The 18,305-nt window shown below is 46.5% G+C and overlaps 1 protein-coding gene and 1 long non-coding RNA gene across 3 annotated transcripts; one reads left to right on the top strand and one right to left on the bottom strand.

Moving 5' to 3' along the window:
• Nucleotides 1-15,919, bottom strand: LOC144324799 (uncharacterized). Its single transcript, XR_013390224.1, has 3 exons — nucleotides 15,697-15,919; nucleotides 4,604-4,820; nucleotides 1-2,209 (listed from the first exon to the last, which is right to left on the bottom strand). It is a non-coding gene; the product is annotated as an uncharacterized LOC144324799 (long non-coding RNA).
• Nucleotides 14,353-17,431, top strand: LORICRIN (loricrin cornified envelope precursor protein). Of its 2 annotated transcripts, XM_077916192.1 has the most exons (3): nucleotides 14,353-14,501; nucleotides 15,920-16,435; nucleotides 16,547-17,431. In XM_077916192.1, the coding sequence occupies exons 2-3, from the start codon at nucleotides 15,943-15,945 to the stop codon at nucleotides 17,197-17,199; spliced, it is 1,146 nt and encodes a 381-aa protein (XP_077772318.1). In that variant the 5' UTR covers nucleotides 14,353-14,501; nucleotides 15,920-15,942; the 3' UTR covers nucleotides 17,200-17,431. The 2 variants fall into 2 exon arrangements, with proteins under 2 accessions (XP_077772318.1, XP_077772317.1); XM_077916191.1 differs by having other exon boundaries at nucleotides 15,920-17,431.
• Nucleotides 17,432-18,305: the final 874 nt, after the last annotated feature.

Here is an 18,305-nt window from a genome sequence, read left to right as displayed (position 1 = left end):
CTTTCAGATTCTGCTGGCTGGCTCTTTTGGACCCCAGGCAACGAGGCACAGTAGTATTAGTGAGTCCAGGAATATCCTCTCCCCGTTATTCACAATAACCAAATTGAAAACACTGAGATTGGCATCCACAATGCAACCCCGAACAGATTTGTGCTTCCTTTCTCCAGTCCTCCTGGATCGGTAGCAGGAATGCCCCTTACTCAGCAGGAGGCAGACACGGCCATGGGGCAAGACACCCTGCTTCATGGGAAAGCCTTGTTTGTCATTGCCACCACTGATTCAGACCACGTAACCCTTCCATTCCTTGCCCAGAGCATCAGCAGCAACTTCTGTGGCCATACGCTACTCATAAAAAAAAGGTACGCAGTTTGTGCTCATCATCTACTTCAAACTCAAGGAAAGATTGTACGATCCATTTAAACTAGAGTATAGACATCTGATATTAGTTTGCAGTGAGTCTCCAACTAGGAGGCACAAAGTTTGTAAAGGTCAGAATTACAGTTGAAAGGATGAAGCTCTTACGGTAAAATGTCAGGTATCATTGAGGAGGTGAGGGTGGAGAGGTGATCAGGGGAAATCTTTCCAGGGGAGATTTCTCCAGTGAGGTTGCATTCTCTTTGGCTAATGTTGGGTTAGGGGTCTGGCTGGCCTCATCCCTTTTGTCCAATTTTCTCCCATATTCTTCTTGAGTTACCCATTCACTACTTAATACTATTATTACCAATGTTGACAACTACCATTTGTTGAACACTTACTATGTGACAAGCACTATGTTAAATATTCTAGTGTCTCTTCATTTAAACTTTACCACATACTTGCTGTGAGACTATTACCCACATTTTATAATGACAAAAGTGTGGTCTGAGGAGCTGATGAAAATGTCCACAGTCACACGTTCAAAAGTAACTGAGCCACAATTGCAGGCAGGCCTGTCTGACTCCAAAGCTCATGCTCTTCAAGTTCTGCTATCTTGTGCGCAACAAGTCAGCATTGACGATCAGCATCAGCATTCTGAGAGCTGTCTACTTGTCACTCTTTACTCTAGACAGACATAAAACACACACACACACACACACACACACAAATCCCCTTCTGGACCAAGACCTTTGAGGAACCCAGAAACTTCAGAACTTTTGGAAGCTGGAATTAAACCTAACTTATTAAGCTTCCATGACAGAATGAGAGGCATTATTGTGGTTCTCTTCAGCAAGGGATGTCCAAGCATTGGGATCCCAAGCCAACCTTGCTTTGGGCTGGATGGAAAGGAGGTTTTCAGTCAAGCCAAAGAGTATACAATCCAAAAGGCCTCTTCCTACACTACGTTATGTGCCCCCTTTCTGAGTCCCTAAAATGATCTGAGCTTATTATATTTTTAAAAACCACTTGCCATATTGTGTTTACATCATGTGTTAATGTCTGTCTCCCTTGCTGTGCTAAGAACTTCAGGATAGAACTGAAACTTACTGATCATCCAACTTCTAGTACTTAGCCCAGTGTCTGTCATGCAGTGATGCCCTGTAGATATGGAGAAATATCATAAACAAGGTAATTGTACTCAGTAGGGAATAGGTAAGCGACATTTGAGAAAAAAGGAAGGGGAAAGAGTAATGATTTTAGGAGATGCTTGGCATCTTCAATGAGTTTCTGGCAGCCAGTGGCTGGGAAAGAGATGTTCAGCTTCATCCTGAAGTGGCCTACTGCCTTGGAGGCACCACGAAAAAATAATTCCTCTTAATTTCTGTCCTTTTTTCTAACTTTACTTTTTTACCCATCCTTAGTAACTTTAACTATTCTTTTATAGCCTTTTAATCATTCAAAGATGACTATTCATCAACCCCCAAGTCTTCTCTTCCCCATACTAGTTGTAATGGTGGTGGTGAAAATGAGTAGTGATGGTGATGGTGGTGCTAATGGTGGTAGGGGTGAGAATGGATCATGGTAGCAGTAGTAGTAGCAGTGGTAACGGTGGTGGTGGCATAGGGGACCTGGCTACTGAGACCAAAGTCCCTCCCCACTTTGCTGCTGCCATTTGGCAGGACATGTAGAGGGGAAAGCACATGGATTGGAGTGAAAGCAGAAAAGGAGATGATATTTCCTGGGGAAGAGTGGTCTGTAGGATAGTACTTTCTCCTTTCCAGTCACAGTAGTTTGTTCTGGATCTCAGCCTTCCACATCCACTTCATTTTGGGTTTGTCCAGGATGGCAACTTCTGTGTGCATTTGAGAGAAAGAAAAATGGGAAGAGAGTAGAAAGTAAAGTTAAGCCCACCAAGGCAGGTGCTTCAGGTCTCCCTTAGCCTACTGGGATAGCCTTGGCCAGACCTGTCAGAGCCTGGCTCAACTACTTGCCATTCCCTATGGGGAGTGGTCAACAGATAGGAGTGTGAGGCCACATTTCAGTGGTGGTGGCAATGCCCCACCAGCCACACCTGGCTTAACACCCCCACAGACATGGAGCCCTCTTGAGGGACACTTGGCCTGTTCTGCCACAGATACCATGGTAAGCAATTAGGTTCAGGAATCAGAACACAATTTATTTTAAGAAAAACAGGATGCTTATAACATCCTGTGTAAATAGAACAGCCACAACACCCATGGCATCTCTGGAACTCAGTGGCATTTCTGAGACTCATTGCAGCAAAGGCAGCAAGTTAATTGGACTCAATCCAAGTTAATTCCATCTCCATCAGCCAGGAGTTTGGCTGAACCACCTCCATTGTCTCACATTTGATTTCCTGGGGGATTAGGCACAATAGGCAGCACAGTAGGCAGCAATTACCATCAACCGGCTCTCACCTCTTTTTGGTGCCTTCCTCTGAGATTATTAGCTCTCCAAGATCAGACACTTAACTGAGCAAGGCTCAGAGTCAAGTGTGGCATCCATACATATTGTCTGTAGCCAAGTCTTAAGTGGTAATGATAACGAATGGTGATGGTAGTGGCATCACTAAGGACTCCCAACCAGGGCTGAGTGACCTACTCACTGTGACAAACTCCACTTCTGATAAAATAGCATCCTTCTAGAGACACAAATGCCAAGCATCTCCTAAAATCATTACTCTTTCCCCTTCCTTTTTTCTCAAATGTCGCTTACCTATTCCCTACTGAGTACAATTACCTTGTTTATGATATTTCTCCATATCTACAGGGCATCACTGCATGACAGACACTGGGCTAAGTACTAGAAGTTGGATGATCAGTAAGTTACAGTTCTATCCTGAAGTTCTTAGCACAGCAAGGGAGACAGACATTAACACATGATGTAAACACAATATGGCAAGTGGTTTTTAAAAATATAATAAGCTCAGATCATTTTAGGGACTCAGAAAGGGGGCACATAACGTAGTGTAGGAAGAGGCCTTTTGGATTGTATACTCTCTGGCTTGACTGAAAACCTCCTTTCCATCCAGCCCAAAGCAAGGTTGGCTTGGGATCCCAATGCTTGGACATCCCTTGCGGAAGAGAACCACAATAATGCCTCTCATTCTGTCATGGAAGCTTAGTAAGTTAGGTTTCATTCCAGCTTCCAAAAGTTCTGAAGTTTCTGGGTTCCTCAAAGGTCTTGGTCCAGAAGGGGATTTGTGTGTGTGTGTGTGTGTGTGTGTGTGTGTGTGTGTGTGTGTGTTTTATGTCTGTCTAGAGTAAAGAGTGACAAGTAGACAGCTCTCAGAATGCTGATGCTGATCGTCAATGCTGACTTGTTGCGCACAAGGTAGCAGAACTTGAAGAGCATGAGCTTTGGAGTCAGACAGGCCTGCCTGCAATTGTGGCTCAGTTACTTTTGAACGTGTGACTGTGGACATTTTCATCAGCTCCTCAGACCACACTTGTGTCATTATAAAATGTGGGTAATATCTCACAGTAAGTATGTGGTAAAGTTTAAATGAAGAGACACTAGAATATTTAACATAGTGCTTGTCACATAGTAAGTGTTCAACAAATGGTAGTTGTCAACATTGGTAATAATAGTATTAAGTAGTGAATGGGTAACTCAAGAAGAATATGGGAGAAAATTGGACAAAAGGGATGAGGCCAGCCAGACCCCTAACCCAACATTAGCCAAAGAGAATGCAACCTCACTGGAGAAATCTCCCCTGGAAAGATTTCCCCTGATCACCTCTCCACCCTCACCTCCTCAATGATACCTGACATTTTACCGTAAGAGCTTCATCCTTTCAACTGTAATTCTGACCTTTACAAACTTTGTGCCTCCTAGTTGGAGACTCACTGCAAACTAATATCAGATGTCTATACTCTAGTTTAAATGGATCGTACAATCTTTCCTTGAGTTTGTCATTTAATCAAACATCTATTATTCTCCAATAGCTTTTCCAGATAGTAGACCTCGTTTAATCCTCACAACACCCTCAAAATGTAGGCAGGCCAAAGCCATTTGACACATAGAGATGTAGGTTCAGAAAGGTGAAATAATAATGTACAAATGGTGCCATGGCTAGTGAAGGGTGGAACCAGGATTCTGCCCCATGTCTCCTGATACCTGTTCAGTCACCAAAGTCTTGCCACAAACTAGAGACTATTTCTGATAATAACCTGGGTACAAAATAGAAGAGGCTGGGGGCTCCGAAGGGAAGAGTGGGGCTCACCTCACAGGACACATTGCCTAGTTGAGGGTGACTCCGGCCTGCCCCTGAAGGCAGTGCTCTGGGTTAGCTCCTGAGTCCTGGTGTCACCCAGGTCCATGCTGTGTGGGCAGGATGGAGCTGGGCCTGCTGTCACAATGGAGCCTCTCCCACTCTCAGCTGAACCTGAGGCCTGACTCCCACACCACAGTCTGTGTTTTCCAGGAAGATGTTTGGAATCCTAGGAAGGAAAACAGCACGGCCCATGCTGTAATCTAGGGCTTCCAAAACCTCAGTAATTCACATACCCCCTTTACAGATTTTTCCATATACATGCACTATTAATACTGTATTAATAATCCCTGCATTATTAATAGTTTTCTTCAGATCCACTCACTATTTTCAGTTAGCCAAATTTATTTTAAAAGGTATATTACCACAGTATTACTTTCTTTTGCCTCATCCTAAGCAATAATATCCATAAAAATCATAAATCTGAAGTGTTTGTTCTAATACACATTAAAAATAGTGGAAAAGTATAGACAAATATTTCTAGAAAATATTTCACATGTTATAAAGCTATGACCTTTGTATTTTATTCATGGCATGAAGAGATGGTTAAAGTAAAGTTTTACTTTGACAATTTATCCAAATTAGCAAATGAATAAAAATATTAAACCAATTAGGATCTTTTTAAAGGTCAAAGTGACTTTTTTTTTTTGGCTGCTTCTGTTTTTACTAAAGTCTACCCCTAATGTGGGGCTCAAACTCACAACCCTAAGATCAAGAGCCCCATGTCCCAAAAGTAACATTTTAATAACATTTATCTATTCCTTTTGTAAATTATCACCCAGTTACATACTTACATATGTCTAATAAGTGTTTTCTACTTACATCCACAATCTGAAACATGAACAAGTCATTTTCATTTTTTAGAGGGAGGGATGTGGAGAAATTGCTTGCTTTTTCTCTTCATTCTCAATGCTCAAATAAAATAAGTAATCATATTCCCAGATTGTTTCCTAATCTTTTCCCCTCGATTAGAAATGTTCTATCTATGGTCCAGTGTTTTTTTTTTTTTTTTTTTTTTTTTTTTTTTTTTTTTTTTTTTATGGTCCAGTGTTAAAATCTGGTTCTCTTATATACTAATCCAATAATTGTGAGGTTGATAATACTCTATACCTTACTTTAAGGTAAGGTCAAGTGACTTGCCCCAGGTTCCACAACTATTTAAGGGAATAACTCAGGAATCGAATACATGGTCTAGAACAAATATCAATAGTTTTATAAGGTGGGGGCGGGGTCATACATAGCTATTACAATAAGGAATGTTTGTGATTCATCGGTAGAAAGCACACCTCATTTTATGTAGCTCCTCTGTAATCCATACAGGATCCAGAAATGATTATGAGGAGTAAAATGTTTTAATTAATCATGGAGAGCAATTAAATATCACAAATAATTTAATCAGATATTAACATCAATCATATTGAAATGAAACCACAGCAATAATTCAGAAAACTTCTAAAAACCTTCAGAGAACTTCTAAAATGATGTAATGTCTGATTATCTCCTTTTAAGGGGGCCAAATGGGTCTTACAATTTCATGCAGTTGCCAGAATAAGATAAAAAAAAACAAATTTGGGATGAAAGAGAAAGCCAGTATTCTGGCCAGACTCATGGTAGCAGTGCTACAAAACCTCCAATAATTCGCCTGCCCTTCCTACCTTTCTTTTCTTTCTTTCACCTTCTGTTCTCCACTTCCTTCTTTCTTTTTTCTTTCCCTTCAATAAACATTGATTCAGTGCCTGGTATGTCCATAGGTTTACTATGGTTTACTCCTGGTTTACTAAGAGCTGCGATGCCACCCTTGCCCTCCAGAAGCAAACAATCTTGTCAGGGAAGTGAAAATAGGACAGAGACTAAATATGCTCCCCGCCCAGGCTAACACACAATATCCAGGCCACTGACAATTCCAGATGTGGGCAGATGTGGAGTCCATTATACATTCCTCCATTCTACCAGCATCCACTACAGGCTATGCCAGGCATGTGCGGATGCTTGAGATGCAGGATAGTAAATAAGACTCAGCAACCCTGCAAGGAGTCCCCAGTCTGGTAGGGGCAGGATTACTGTGCTGCAGATAGGTGCTCTCTCAATCAGGTGGAGTGTTGAGCAAGGGTAGAGGGGTGGGGTGATGTCTAATAGAATATTAAATGGAAAATAAAAAAATAAATAAATAAAAAATAAATGGAAAATAAGAGACAAATCAAGGAAAGGGTGGATTAACCGATGCAGGAAAAGCACAAGAAGATATACAAAGGCATTAAACATAGCCAATTCAGTGGGGGAGAGGGTCGATGGGTTTGTCTAGAGCAAAATGCTTCTATAAGAGAACAGTCAGATGTGGGCAGTACTGAACCACAAAAAGCCCTTTGGACTAAGAAATCTGGGCTTCATTCTGATGTAGGGACACTGAAAACTTTTAGCTAAAGAATGGCCTAATTGCAGCAAATCTACTACCATGGCTAGAGACACAAGTCATGGAATGAGGTGGGCCAGATCCACACACAATATAGTTACTGTGGGGGCGCTTGAGTGACTCATTCAGTTAAGCCTGCCTTCAGCTCAGGTCATGGTCTCAGGGTCCTGGGATCAAGTGCTGAGTTGGGCTTCCTGCTCAGCAGGGGAGTCTGCTTCTGCCCCTACCCTTCCCCCCTGCTCATGTCCTCTTTCTCTCTTTCTCTCTCTCTGTCAAATAAATAAATAAAACCTTCTTTAAAAATACAGTTACTGTGGAGACTGAGGGCTGGTGAATAGCAATTCCAGGGCCAGGATTCCTAGGAGAAAGGGAACAGGTTCTTTGGGAAAAGTCTGACTTGAGCAGTGATACTGACATCTGTGGAAGGAGAGAGATACATGTATACACACACACATGCACATATAACATGTACACGTGGACATATATATACACATCACACATCTACTTGCATCATACACACATCGACATGTATACACATATAATATGTACATATAGATATGTGTACATGCATCACACTTGGCACATCTACATCATACATGTGTACACACATCACACATGCACACTCAGCCACATACACATAAAGGTAATATGAAAGCCAAAACCCAAATCTGGAGAAACCTATCTATAGTTTCCACTATTTTCCAATCCTAACTTAAAACCCTTCTTCCAAGGAGGCTTATCCAGTGGCTTCTTTTCTCTGCATCTCCTTGTCCCTCAGATGCTTGGCTACCAATTTACTCAAGCATCCTAAGGACTTATTTTCCAAATGCCCCACTAAAGTGCTGATTCCTTCTCTGTCCCTCCCCCCTACTCTCCCACATACACACTAAAAGATTTGCAACACGTTTCCCAGAGTTCACAGTCTCTCATGGTTTCTCCCTGTCTGATTTTTCACCATTCAGTTTCCACACCCCCCCTTCCCTTTTGGTCCTTTTCATATTTCTTATATTACACATATAAGTGAAACTATATGACGATTGTCCTTCTCCAATAACTTTGTCCAGCCTTCTGCTAAATCTCTCCCTCTTTCTCCACAACAAGCTGAAGTGGCAAGGGGAAATGCTCTTGAGAAAGAAAAGTTACCAAAATGCCTCTCAGGAGCCTACGGCTAACACACAGAGAGATATAAGAGTTTCTGGGCTCTTTTCTCAGGGGCCCTTGATTCTTGTCATCCTACCTAAGTTTCTTCCCTGCCACTGCCTCTGACCCTCATTTCTCCCTTCTCTCTGTCTAGAGAGGGGCCCTGGGAAGGAGGGGCCTAAAGGAAACTGGTCAGAAGTCAGACTGACTTTTTAGGTGGAGAAATTTGAGGTTGAGGGGAACAATGCCTTGCCCAAGCTCACAGGTTGAGATCACAGAATTCCCAAGACTCCAACACCTCAGAAGAGGAAAGATTCTAATCCCTACCCTTCCGAACAGACCAGAGACTGGCAAACCTCAGAAGTGCCCCTGGTTCTGCTTCAGGCCCCTCCAGAAAGCTCTAGGAAGGCATGATCCAAGGGATATTCTGAAAAATAAGAAGCAGGAGATGATGGGGGAATCAGGCACCTTGGATGAAAGATGAGGGATCACAGTGGAAAGCAGTTTGCCATAGCTAATTTACTTAAGCTACTTTCCATGGAAAGCTAAATCAGATTCCATTTGCCCTGAGATATGACTAAATTCTCATCATCTCATTGGCTGATGAACAAATATTTATCAAATACTCTGAAGCAGATGGAGATATGAAAATTTAGGAGTATCTGATTTTGTCTGGATGGTGCTCCTAGTCTGGAAAGGAAGGCCCTAGGAATCTATACCAGATGTGAGAGATGGATCCAAAGCCCCTCATCTTGGAACTCTCCAAGCACATGAAGGGAACCAGTGAAGAAGTCAGCAGAAAGCCACCAAACAAATTGTGATCATTACCACTTTTCTAAGCAGTGGGATGTTTTGCCACAAATCATCCATCCAATTTGAACAAGTTCAACTACTGAAATGAGTATAGTTTGAAGAATGAGCAAACATTCAGGATAATCAGCAAGTATGACAAACAAGCTTTACTATTCAAGAGAGAGACTGGACCTAAATTCTGGTCTTCAGTAGTAAATCCCATTAGCTGTCCTGTGAGTTAGAGAGGTCACACTCAATGTCGCTGTAGTCCCAGGGAGTTCCTGAGAGAAGCTTGTTAAGTATTAAAGTGGAATTTGAGACCAAAGCAGAAAGGGCACGTATCTTGGTTTGAAAATAACAAAGGGTGACAGTCATCTGAAGCAGCATGCCCCTAGAAGGCTGTGGGTCTGAAATGTTTGTGCTTTTTCCTTCATATCATATTGGTTTCCAGATTCCATTTGGCTTGGGAGTCAGTTAAAGCAACATGGATTATACCAGTGGATAGATAATCAGTGGATTATCGGTGGATGAGCTGGGCCAACATTCTGGGAGCACCAACTTCCACGATGCACAAAAGTCCTGAGAGGTCTCCCCTTATCGTGTATCTCAGAGCAGGACTGGCCCACAGATGCTGTTCACTGCTCCTCCCTGCTTATAGTTTACATGTGAACTCAGGAGATTGGCCCTGAGCCCTCAGGCTACCCAGCGGCTGACCACTTGTTGAAGGCCTCCACTCAGCAATTTAATTCCAGACCCAGAGGCTAGAGCATCCAGGCTCAGGAGCTTCCCTGAACGTGTTAGTTCAGCTATGAAATACTTTCACTGTCATTTTAACTACTCCCTGGTCTTACTCCCAACACCTGAAGATAATCTTGTCAGGAGAAAGCACAAAGCTTTCTACAGTAGAGTCTATCGTAGACAAAGGCCTGAGTGGGGAGGCCAGAGATCCAGGGTCTAGTCTCAGTCCTGTTGTGTAGCTTTGGAAAGTGGTTCGGCCTCTCTGAGCCTTGGGTTCTTCATCTACATTCACCAGTGTTAAGAGTCGATCAGATGACCTCTACAGCAGCCCACCAGTGAGTAGAACTGTCCATGAGCAGCTGGGAGAGGGCCACGAGACCACGAGAAGCAGGGTGTGGAGCTAAGCCTGACTGGGATGTCATCCCCTCACTCTGCCTATGTTGATTCATAAGGAAGAGACATGTAGTACCAGGAAATAATGCACGATTTGGAATCAAAAGAACTGAGTCTAAATCCTGGCTTCGCCACTTAAAAGGTTGTGGCAATTTGAGCAATTCCATTAGTCTTGATGGGCTGCTTCCTTATCTGGGAAACGAGGATAACATATCACTGGGCACATAGGACCTTGTTTTTGTTTTGTTTGTCTTTTTAAATATTTTGTTTGTTTGTTTGTTTGTTTGTTTATTTATTTATTTATTTATTTATTTATTTATTTAAGAGAGAGAGAGAGATAGTGAGAGAGCACGAAGCAGGGAGGAGAGGGAGAAGCAGACTCCTGCAAGCAGGGCGCCCGACGAGGGGCTTGATCCTAGGACCCTGAGACCATGACCTGCCCCAAAGGTGGCAGATACTTAACCAACTAAGCCACACAGGCACCCCACACAGGACTCTGGTGAGGAACAGACAAAACACCTATGTGGCAGCAGTTCATAAACACCACAGTCTGTCCACACAAAGTGTCTGAGCCAAGCAAGTGCAGTCCTTGGGCAGGCACACTGCCCATCTTGCATGCATCTGGAATGACTCAACTGTGGGCCTCCTTCTCCATGTAAGGATGAGCTCCAGGAGCACCCAAAGGAGTCATTCAAGAGTCAACATGTCAAGATAGAACCCCAGGATGCTATGAACTCTTTTTAAATCTTAGTGTATAGACTAAAGAACTAATGGGGACCTGGCTGTCAAGAACAGTTATGATTTGAAAAACGAGACAAGGCTACCAGATGTGTCATTAGCTGTAACTAGTATAACTGTTCCTTAAGGACTTGGAAAGGGAAAGTGGCAAAGAAGACGGAACCAGTGGGTAGATGAACCTAGAGAAGCTTCCTAGAGAAGGAATTCTACAACTGTGAACCACCACAGAGCTGTCCTCCCAGACCTTTTTTTTTTTTTTTCTCCCAGACTTCTAACAACGACAACCACCTCTTCAAACTGCTAACCCAGAAGAGCTGGAGAGAGGATGGAAATGTAGCCTGGGGGGTGTCTGAGGCTCTGAGGCACCTTCTGGGCAGGACTCTAAGGGGAAACTTCCCACTGAATATAAACAATACTAAGGGCTTCCAAGCTTTATGCCTGCCCTGCCAATACTCCTAAGCCTTTGCCCTGTGTCCATTTTATTCTTTGCAAACCACCCATTATCCTTTAAGTCTCAGGTAGGGAGGTTGTTAGCCTTCAGCCATGAAAATGCATTGGTATAGTTTTAGATACTTAAAGATTGTGATGAACAGGTTTCTTTCAGACTGGGGACTCCCCAAACTCAAAAGCTATGATCTCCCCTCAGACTGAGGATTGCCTGGGACAGGAACCATGCCCCTCCTTGCACCAGGGCTATTAGTCATCAGCGTTAAGAACTCCCTTCATTTCCACCAGGATTTACTGAGCAGCTATTAACACATGGCCCTACACTGGACACTGATGCATTTGCTTTACAGCCCATCCCCTCTAAGGATACAGGTACAGGCAGGAACCTAGATCTAATCTGTGAGGCAACAGAATTCAGGCATGTTAGGAAGCACATATTTTGGGCTAAGTGTCTAAGGTTATAAATCTTTAAACTATGGCATGTAAAGTTTTATAAAACTCCAACTGCCCAAGTGTAATAATTCTATAAACTTCCATCATTTCTTCATTGATTTGATGAAATGTGATAATCAGTTGCTGTCCACACAATACCTTACTACCTCTGGTCTAAGGAGATAAAACGGAGAACAAAGTTATGTATTCACACCTCGGCAAGGCTAACTTAAAGCCACAAGATCTAGCATTGCTGTCAATACCATGTTGCATCACCCTTTTCTACATGTTATCAAAGTAGGTGTACTCATTTAAAGAGTTTCCTTATTAAATGCCATCTAGGGAGGCAGAGGCAGGCATGGAGTATCTCTCTCCCAAATCCACCAAGGTTATCTGTGCACAGGTTCGACAAGGCTTCTGACTCTTTCATAATACTCCTTGCAGTACCCAGCACACTGCTGTTGTCTGGATTAATGAATAAAGCCCTAGTATCTCATATCTTATAGAAAGAAAGAAAACATCATATATTTCTTTTAAGAACATGAACCCTCCAAATGGACATGGGCAATTTGAAGATTATTGCTCTTTGAGGCTTTGGGAACCTGCACTTGAGGTTCCCAAACTTCAGAATTTCGTAGTGTGGTAACATCTCCCTCAAAACAATATGGGAACTGTTCTATTATAGCCAAATGTGTTTTGTTTGCTTTTTGTTTTTGTTTCGTCAAGTAAGAACTTGAAAGAAACAACTACAGCCTCCTGCAGTTCCAACACTTTAAATTTTAACACAAAGTAGGAAGGCCATGATTTCAAAATTCAAGACTTTTCTCCTTGAGAATGCACTGCTGAAATCCTTTAACTTACATTTTCCTCTAGAGAACACAGAGTAATGGGCCAACATGGGTCTACAAATCAGGGCTGGAACTGCACATGATCTATATTTTCTCCCCTTCTCCAGAGGAGAAGTTGATCACATAACCAACTAAGTAAAACCATTCTTTGTTATACCCATGGCAATCATATAGTTGGAGCCGGTTTTCCTTCAAAATCTCCCTGGTGGGCAGCCCAGGGGGGCGGGGGGGGGACGGGGCACTCAGCAGTTTAGCACCACCTTCGGCCCAGGGCCTGATCCTGGAGACCTGGGATCGAGTCCCGCATCTGGCTCCCTGCATGGAGCCTGCTTCTCCCTCTGCCTGTGTCTCTGCCTCTCTGTGTGTCTCATGAATAAACAAATAAAATCTTAAAAAAAAAAAAAGTTACAACAGGAAGGTTTTAAAAAAAAAAAAAACACAAAACCAAAATCTCCCTAGTGCCTCAGCTTCAAGCTGAGAAACATGTTTTCACCAACAGATCCTGGCTTTTCCCTTCTGGCTATTCTCTCAGGAGGGGATCATGTGGGTTTGCCTGGGTTCATGCCATCCAAGCTAGAACTAGTGCCACAAGTTTCCGAAGACCACACTCTAATCAGGATCACTTGATCACTAAGCCACCGTAATTAACAGTCAACTTATTATTGGAGCTGTCATTTCAACACATAGGTGGGTGGAACAAAATTCAAATGCCATACCTTAAACAATAGCAATTGAGTTCTGGTGATGAAAGAAGAGAGGACCATGCTGTTCACACACAGAGGTGATGCTACCAGTCAAGGGTCAATGGAGAATTTTTGAGTTATTTTCTTACTTAAGAACTTGCCTCTAGCTATCCATAGACTCCCTTCTGGCCTTGGTGTCCAAGGCAGGCCAAGTTGGAGGTAAAACTGTGCTGTAATAGGAGAAAACAATAAAACGGACTCTTCCCTCTTCCTGAGCCTATGAAATAGATATTACTATTAATAGACAAGGTAACTGAGCATCAGAAGCCTTTTCATTGAATAGACAACAAATACTTACTGAGTGCCTCCTGTGCTGTGACTTTGTCCAAGGTGACACAGCTGGCAAGTAGCATGGGGAGCACCCGAATCTAGTCACCTAACTTCAAATCCTTTCCATTCCACAGCTGCCTCATAGGCTGAGGTCAGTGTCACCACACAAGACCACAGGATGCCAGGGCCAAAGGGCCATGGTGGGAAGGACCACATGGTCAAGCTCTTTAGCTTGTTCATCTGCACTTTTTTCAGAAGAATAAATATCCAGGAGTAAATCAAAGTAGACACCCATGTCCTATTATTTGTAGCCCTGGCCATGCCAGAAGTGAGTACTGGAGGCTTGTGCCCGCTCTTGTGCCAGTTTCAAGACAGGAACACCTCAGTGAATCACACATGAAACACTGGGGGGAGAAACTGTTGGCAAAAAAGGAACAGGCTCTCTATAAAGTTGAGGGTTCCAAGCAATGGGATTAGAAGCCAAATAGGAGGTCCTACTCTTCACACTAAGGACTGAGATCTCCAGTGTGACTCTTTGGGGCCACCTCAAGAGTCACGGACCTAGGTCTTTGCCAGAGGTTTTGGAAACAATGTCTACCATCCACTCTGGCTAGCCATCCCTGCTGCCATATAGTTGCATCAGAGAAGGGGCCAGTTACACACTAGGCTGCTCATTCTGAGTATGCCAAAATCTTCATGAATGGGCCACCCTGTGCCTGTAATCAACAGACAGGTGGGGTGACAGCCATAGGTCACATAACTGAGTCTAAACATGAAAGGCGGGCTCAGATCAATAGATGAGTCAGGGCTCAGAGTATAAAACCTTGGGAGCTCCAGTGCTGCTCACAGAAGCCAGCATCTCCTCTCCTCCTCTCCACACTCAGCCCCTTGTGCTTCAGGTAAGTGTGAGTTCTAGCTCTTGTCTTCCCAGCTAGTCTTCTCCACCCCGCTGCAGCTAGGTAGACCAAGAGACAGACCTGCAAGGCCTCTCTCCTCTTTGGAAGCTACAAGACCTCTGTGTGCCTTTCCAAGTGCATTCATGTTTAGAGGGAATTCAGGTTGGAAGTTGGGGGGTGGGTGGTAGTGGTGAGCTGCTGCTGTGCAGATGGTGTCTCTAATCTTCTGGCCAGAATGGGAACTCCACAAAGGCAAGAGTATCTCCTGTCTCTCTGGCATCCCAGTAGGAGCAGGCCAGTGATGGGCACAGAGGGACATTCTGCAGACTGCTCCTGTGAGTGAGCAGGATGAACCCTGCGCCACGTGTCAGGAGGAGAGGCGATCTTACTTCCAGGGAGTAAGGGAGAATGGGGAGAGTAATTCAGAGAATGCTGCCAATGGGGGAGATTTGGGGAAGCACAGGAACCCGGTGCTGGAAGAGAAATGGTGTGAGATACTGGGACACAACTTCCTACTAGCAATGGTCCCTCAACCAAGCCTGGATGTAAGCAAAGCCTACCTCTTCGGGTCAGGAATGTTGGTCCAAAGGACCGCCGGGTCCTTTCCCCTGTGTCCAGACAGGACCAGGGAGAAGCCTTTTTTGATAACTAGTTCAGGTATCATGGCTAGGCTCAGTGAGCTTTTTTTTTTTTTTTTTTCCTTAAAGATTTATTTATTTTAGAGGAGGAGAGGGGGGCAGGGGGGAGGAGGAGAGAGAGAGATAAAGAGAGAATTTAAAGACTCCCTGCTGAATGAGGAGCCTACTGCTGGGCTTGATCCAATGACCCCAAGATCATGAGCCGAGCTGGAATCAAGAGTCTGAAGATTAAGTGACTGAGCCACCAGGAGCCCCTGCCTTAAGAGCTTTTGCAGAGAACGGGGAGTGGGGAGCAGCAGCCTTCTGACATTCGGACAAACCTCCCTCTGTCGTGCCAGGGATGGGTAACACACGCACAGCCCCCTGTAGGTGGAGGTTTGTGCTAATCTCTATTTGCATCGGGAGAATTCTTGCTAGGATCCGAGACCTGAGAGATAAAGTGCCGTAACCCTCTCATTTTACAAGAATGGAGTACAGAGGAGGGAGTGAGGGTTATTTGCCCCCAAATCACCTAGCAGGTGTCCGAGGCAGAGCCAGGAGAAAGAAATGGGCAACACTACCTGGTCTTTTTAAAGCTTGGTCAAGACTTCCTGAGGTGAGCGCAGCTCTGTTCTGCAAGCACCAAGCCTAGGAGGGCCCTGTAGAGCTCTCCCAGTGTGAACCGGGCGCCGAGCCGGGCCGGCAGTGCTGCCCTGCGGCTGGGGGCGCCCTCGGCTGCAGCTGCCTTGGCCGCCGCGGTGCTGCTCTTGCGGCCGGTCCAGGAAGGCGCTGCTCTCCTTTCAGGGTTCGCTTCCTGCTTGCGCAAGATGTCTCACCAGAAGAAGCAGCCCACCCCCATGCCTCCAGTGGGCTTCGGGAAGACCTCGGGCGGCGGCGGCGGCGGCGGCGGCTGCGGCGGCGGCGGCGGCGGCGGCTCCGGTGGCTGCGGCGGCGGCGGCGGCTCGGGTGGGAGCGTCAAGTACTCCGGGGGCGGAGGCTGTTCCGGCGGCGGCGGCGGCGGCTCCGGCTGCGGAGGCTACTCCGGGGGCGGAGGCTGCTCCGGAGGCGGCGGAGGCGGCGGAGGAGGCTGCGGAGGAGGTTCCGGTGGGAGCGTCAAGTACTCCGGGGGCGGAGGCTGTTCCGGGGGCGGCGGCGGCGGCTCCGGCTGCGGAGGCTACTCCGGCGGCGGCGGCGGCGGCGGCTCCGGCTGCGGAGGCTACTCCGGCGGCGGCGGCTCCGGCTGCGGTGGCGGCGGCTCCGGAGGAGGTTCGGGTGGGAGCACCAAGTACTCCGGGGGCGGCGGCGGCTCCGGCTGCGGAGGCTACTCCGGGGGCGGCGGCGGCGGCTCCGGCTGCGGAGGCTACTCCGGAGGCGGCGGCGGCGGCTCCGGCTGCGGCGGCGGCTCCTCCAGCGGCGGCTCCGGCTGCGGAGGCTACTCCGGCGGCGGCGGCGGCGGCGGCTCCGGCCAGCAGGTTCAGTGCCAGAGCTACGGAGGTGTCTCCGGCGGCGGCTCCGGCTGCGGAGGCTACTCCGGGGGCGGCTGCGGCGGCGGCTCCGGGGGCGGCGGCGGCTCCGGCTGCGGCGGCGGCTCCTCCTCCAGCGGCGGCTCCGGCTGCGGAGGCTACTCCGGCGGCGGCGGCGGCGGCTCCGGCCAGCAGGTCCAGTGCCAGAGCTACGGAGGTGTCTCGGGCGGCGGCTCCGGCTGCGGCGGGGGCTCCTCGGGGGGCGGCTCCGGCTGCGGCGGCGGCTCCTCCGGGGGCGGCTCCGGCTGCTTCTCGTCGCAACAGACCCCCCAGACCTCGTGCACGCCCCAGCAGGGCTACGGAAGCGGCTCCTCCGGGGGCGGGGGCGGCGGGGGCTGCTTCTCCAGCGGCGGCGGCTGCGGCGGCGGCTCCTCCGGGTCCGGGGGCGGCGGGGGCTGCTTCTCCAGTTGTGGGGGCGGCGGCGGCGGCTCCTCCGGGTCCGGGGCCGGCGGGGGCTGCTTCTCCAGTGGTGGGAGCAGCGGCTCCTCCGGGGGCGGCAAGGGCGTCCCGGTATGCCACCAGACCCAGCAGAAGCAGGCGCCTACCTGGCCAGCCAAGTAAGGCCCGTTGGAAGCCGTGGAGAAGAAAGAGCTGCAGGTGTTCTCCGTGGGCGCCAGTGGCTTTAGCGCTCTCATGATATTGCCCTGAGGTTCCCAAATCCTACAGGTGTTAACACTGGAGCCATTGAGTTCTGGGGCTGCATCTTGTTCTGCATTTTTTCCTCTTTGGTTTCTGTACAACTACCTCCCAACCCCGGTACATCCTCAGTCAATAAATTTGCAATTCATGAGAATTTCTGCGTTTCCGGCACCTTTGTAGCTTCTAAGTTCATTCATACTATCTCATTCATCTTTCCTCCATCCGCTCGTCTACGTGTACATTCATTCAACAAACACATTTATTCTACTAGGGGAAGCAGAGTGGGTGGATAGAAGAGAGTCAGCAGAGGAGTGAGGAATGGCTGGCAACCAATAAACAAGGATGCGAGCTCTGGTTTATGGCTTATGATGGTGAGATGATCCTCAAACACAGAAATCCTAGGAAGAGATTTCTATAAACAGCTCCTGGTGGGTTGCATAGCCACTGTGGGTCTTCACCCTGAGCTCAGTGCTTTTTAAAGACAGGTCTGCCCTGGGGAAATGCTATCTTTCATAGTGCAGAGTCTACTCTTCAAGGTCTGAAAGCAGGGTGGCTGCATATGAGGAGGACCAGCTTATGCTACCCAGACTCACAGGAGAAAGGATAACTGTTTCAGATATTGGTGACCCCCTACAGTGTGTAAGACTGTTTAGGAGGCACCTGTAATGAAAAGAGGATGTAAAGGAGCTGTTTCTTCTCTTTTAAAGGAGATTCACCCAATTTAGGAATATACAGCATAAATGTATACGATAAACACCAGTACCAGAGAGGTCATGGGGAAATGCAGGAAGCATACCAATTAACAAGGAAGAAACTACACTTGCTCCATTAATTGCACAGCTTACAAAAGAGATGTAGAACATCAACCTGGTCAGGAACTCTCCCAGGCCCCATTTCATATCCTAATTCTACTAGCTCTAGGTAAATGTTAACTTTTTTATTTACTCAAAGCAAAACACCTGCTACATCAAAAAACCAAAGTACTCTCCCTACTCATTCATTGCTGGAGACAAAAAGACAAATTATCC

This window comes from Canis aureus, chromosome 12 (genome assembly GCF_053574225.1).
Source record: "Canis aureus isolate CA01 chromosome 12, VMU_Caureus_v.1.0, whole genome shotgun sequence".
Classification (NCBI taxonomy): Eukaryota; Metazoa; Chordata; class Mammalia; order Carnivora; family Canidae; genus Canis; species Canis aureus.
Note: the sequence above shows the minus strand (reverse complement) of the source record. Positions and strands in the feature narration are given on the sequence as shown.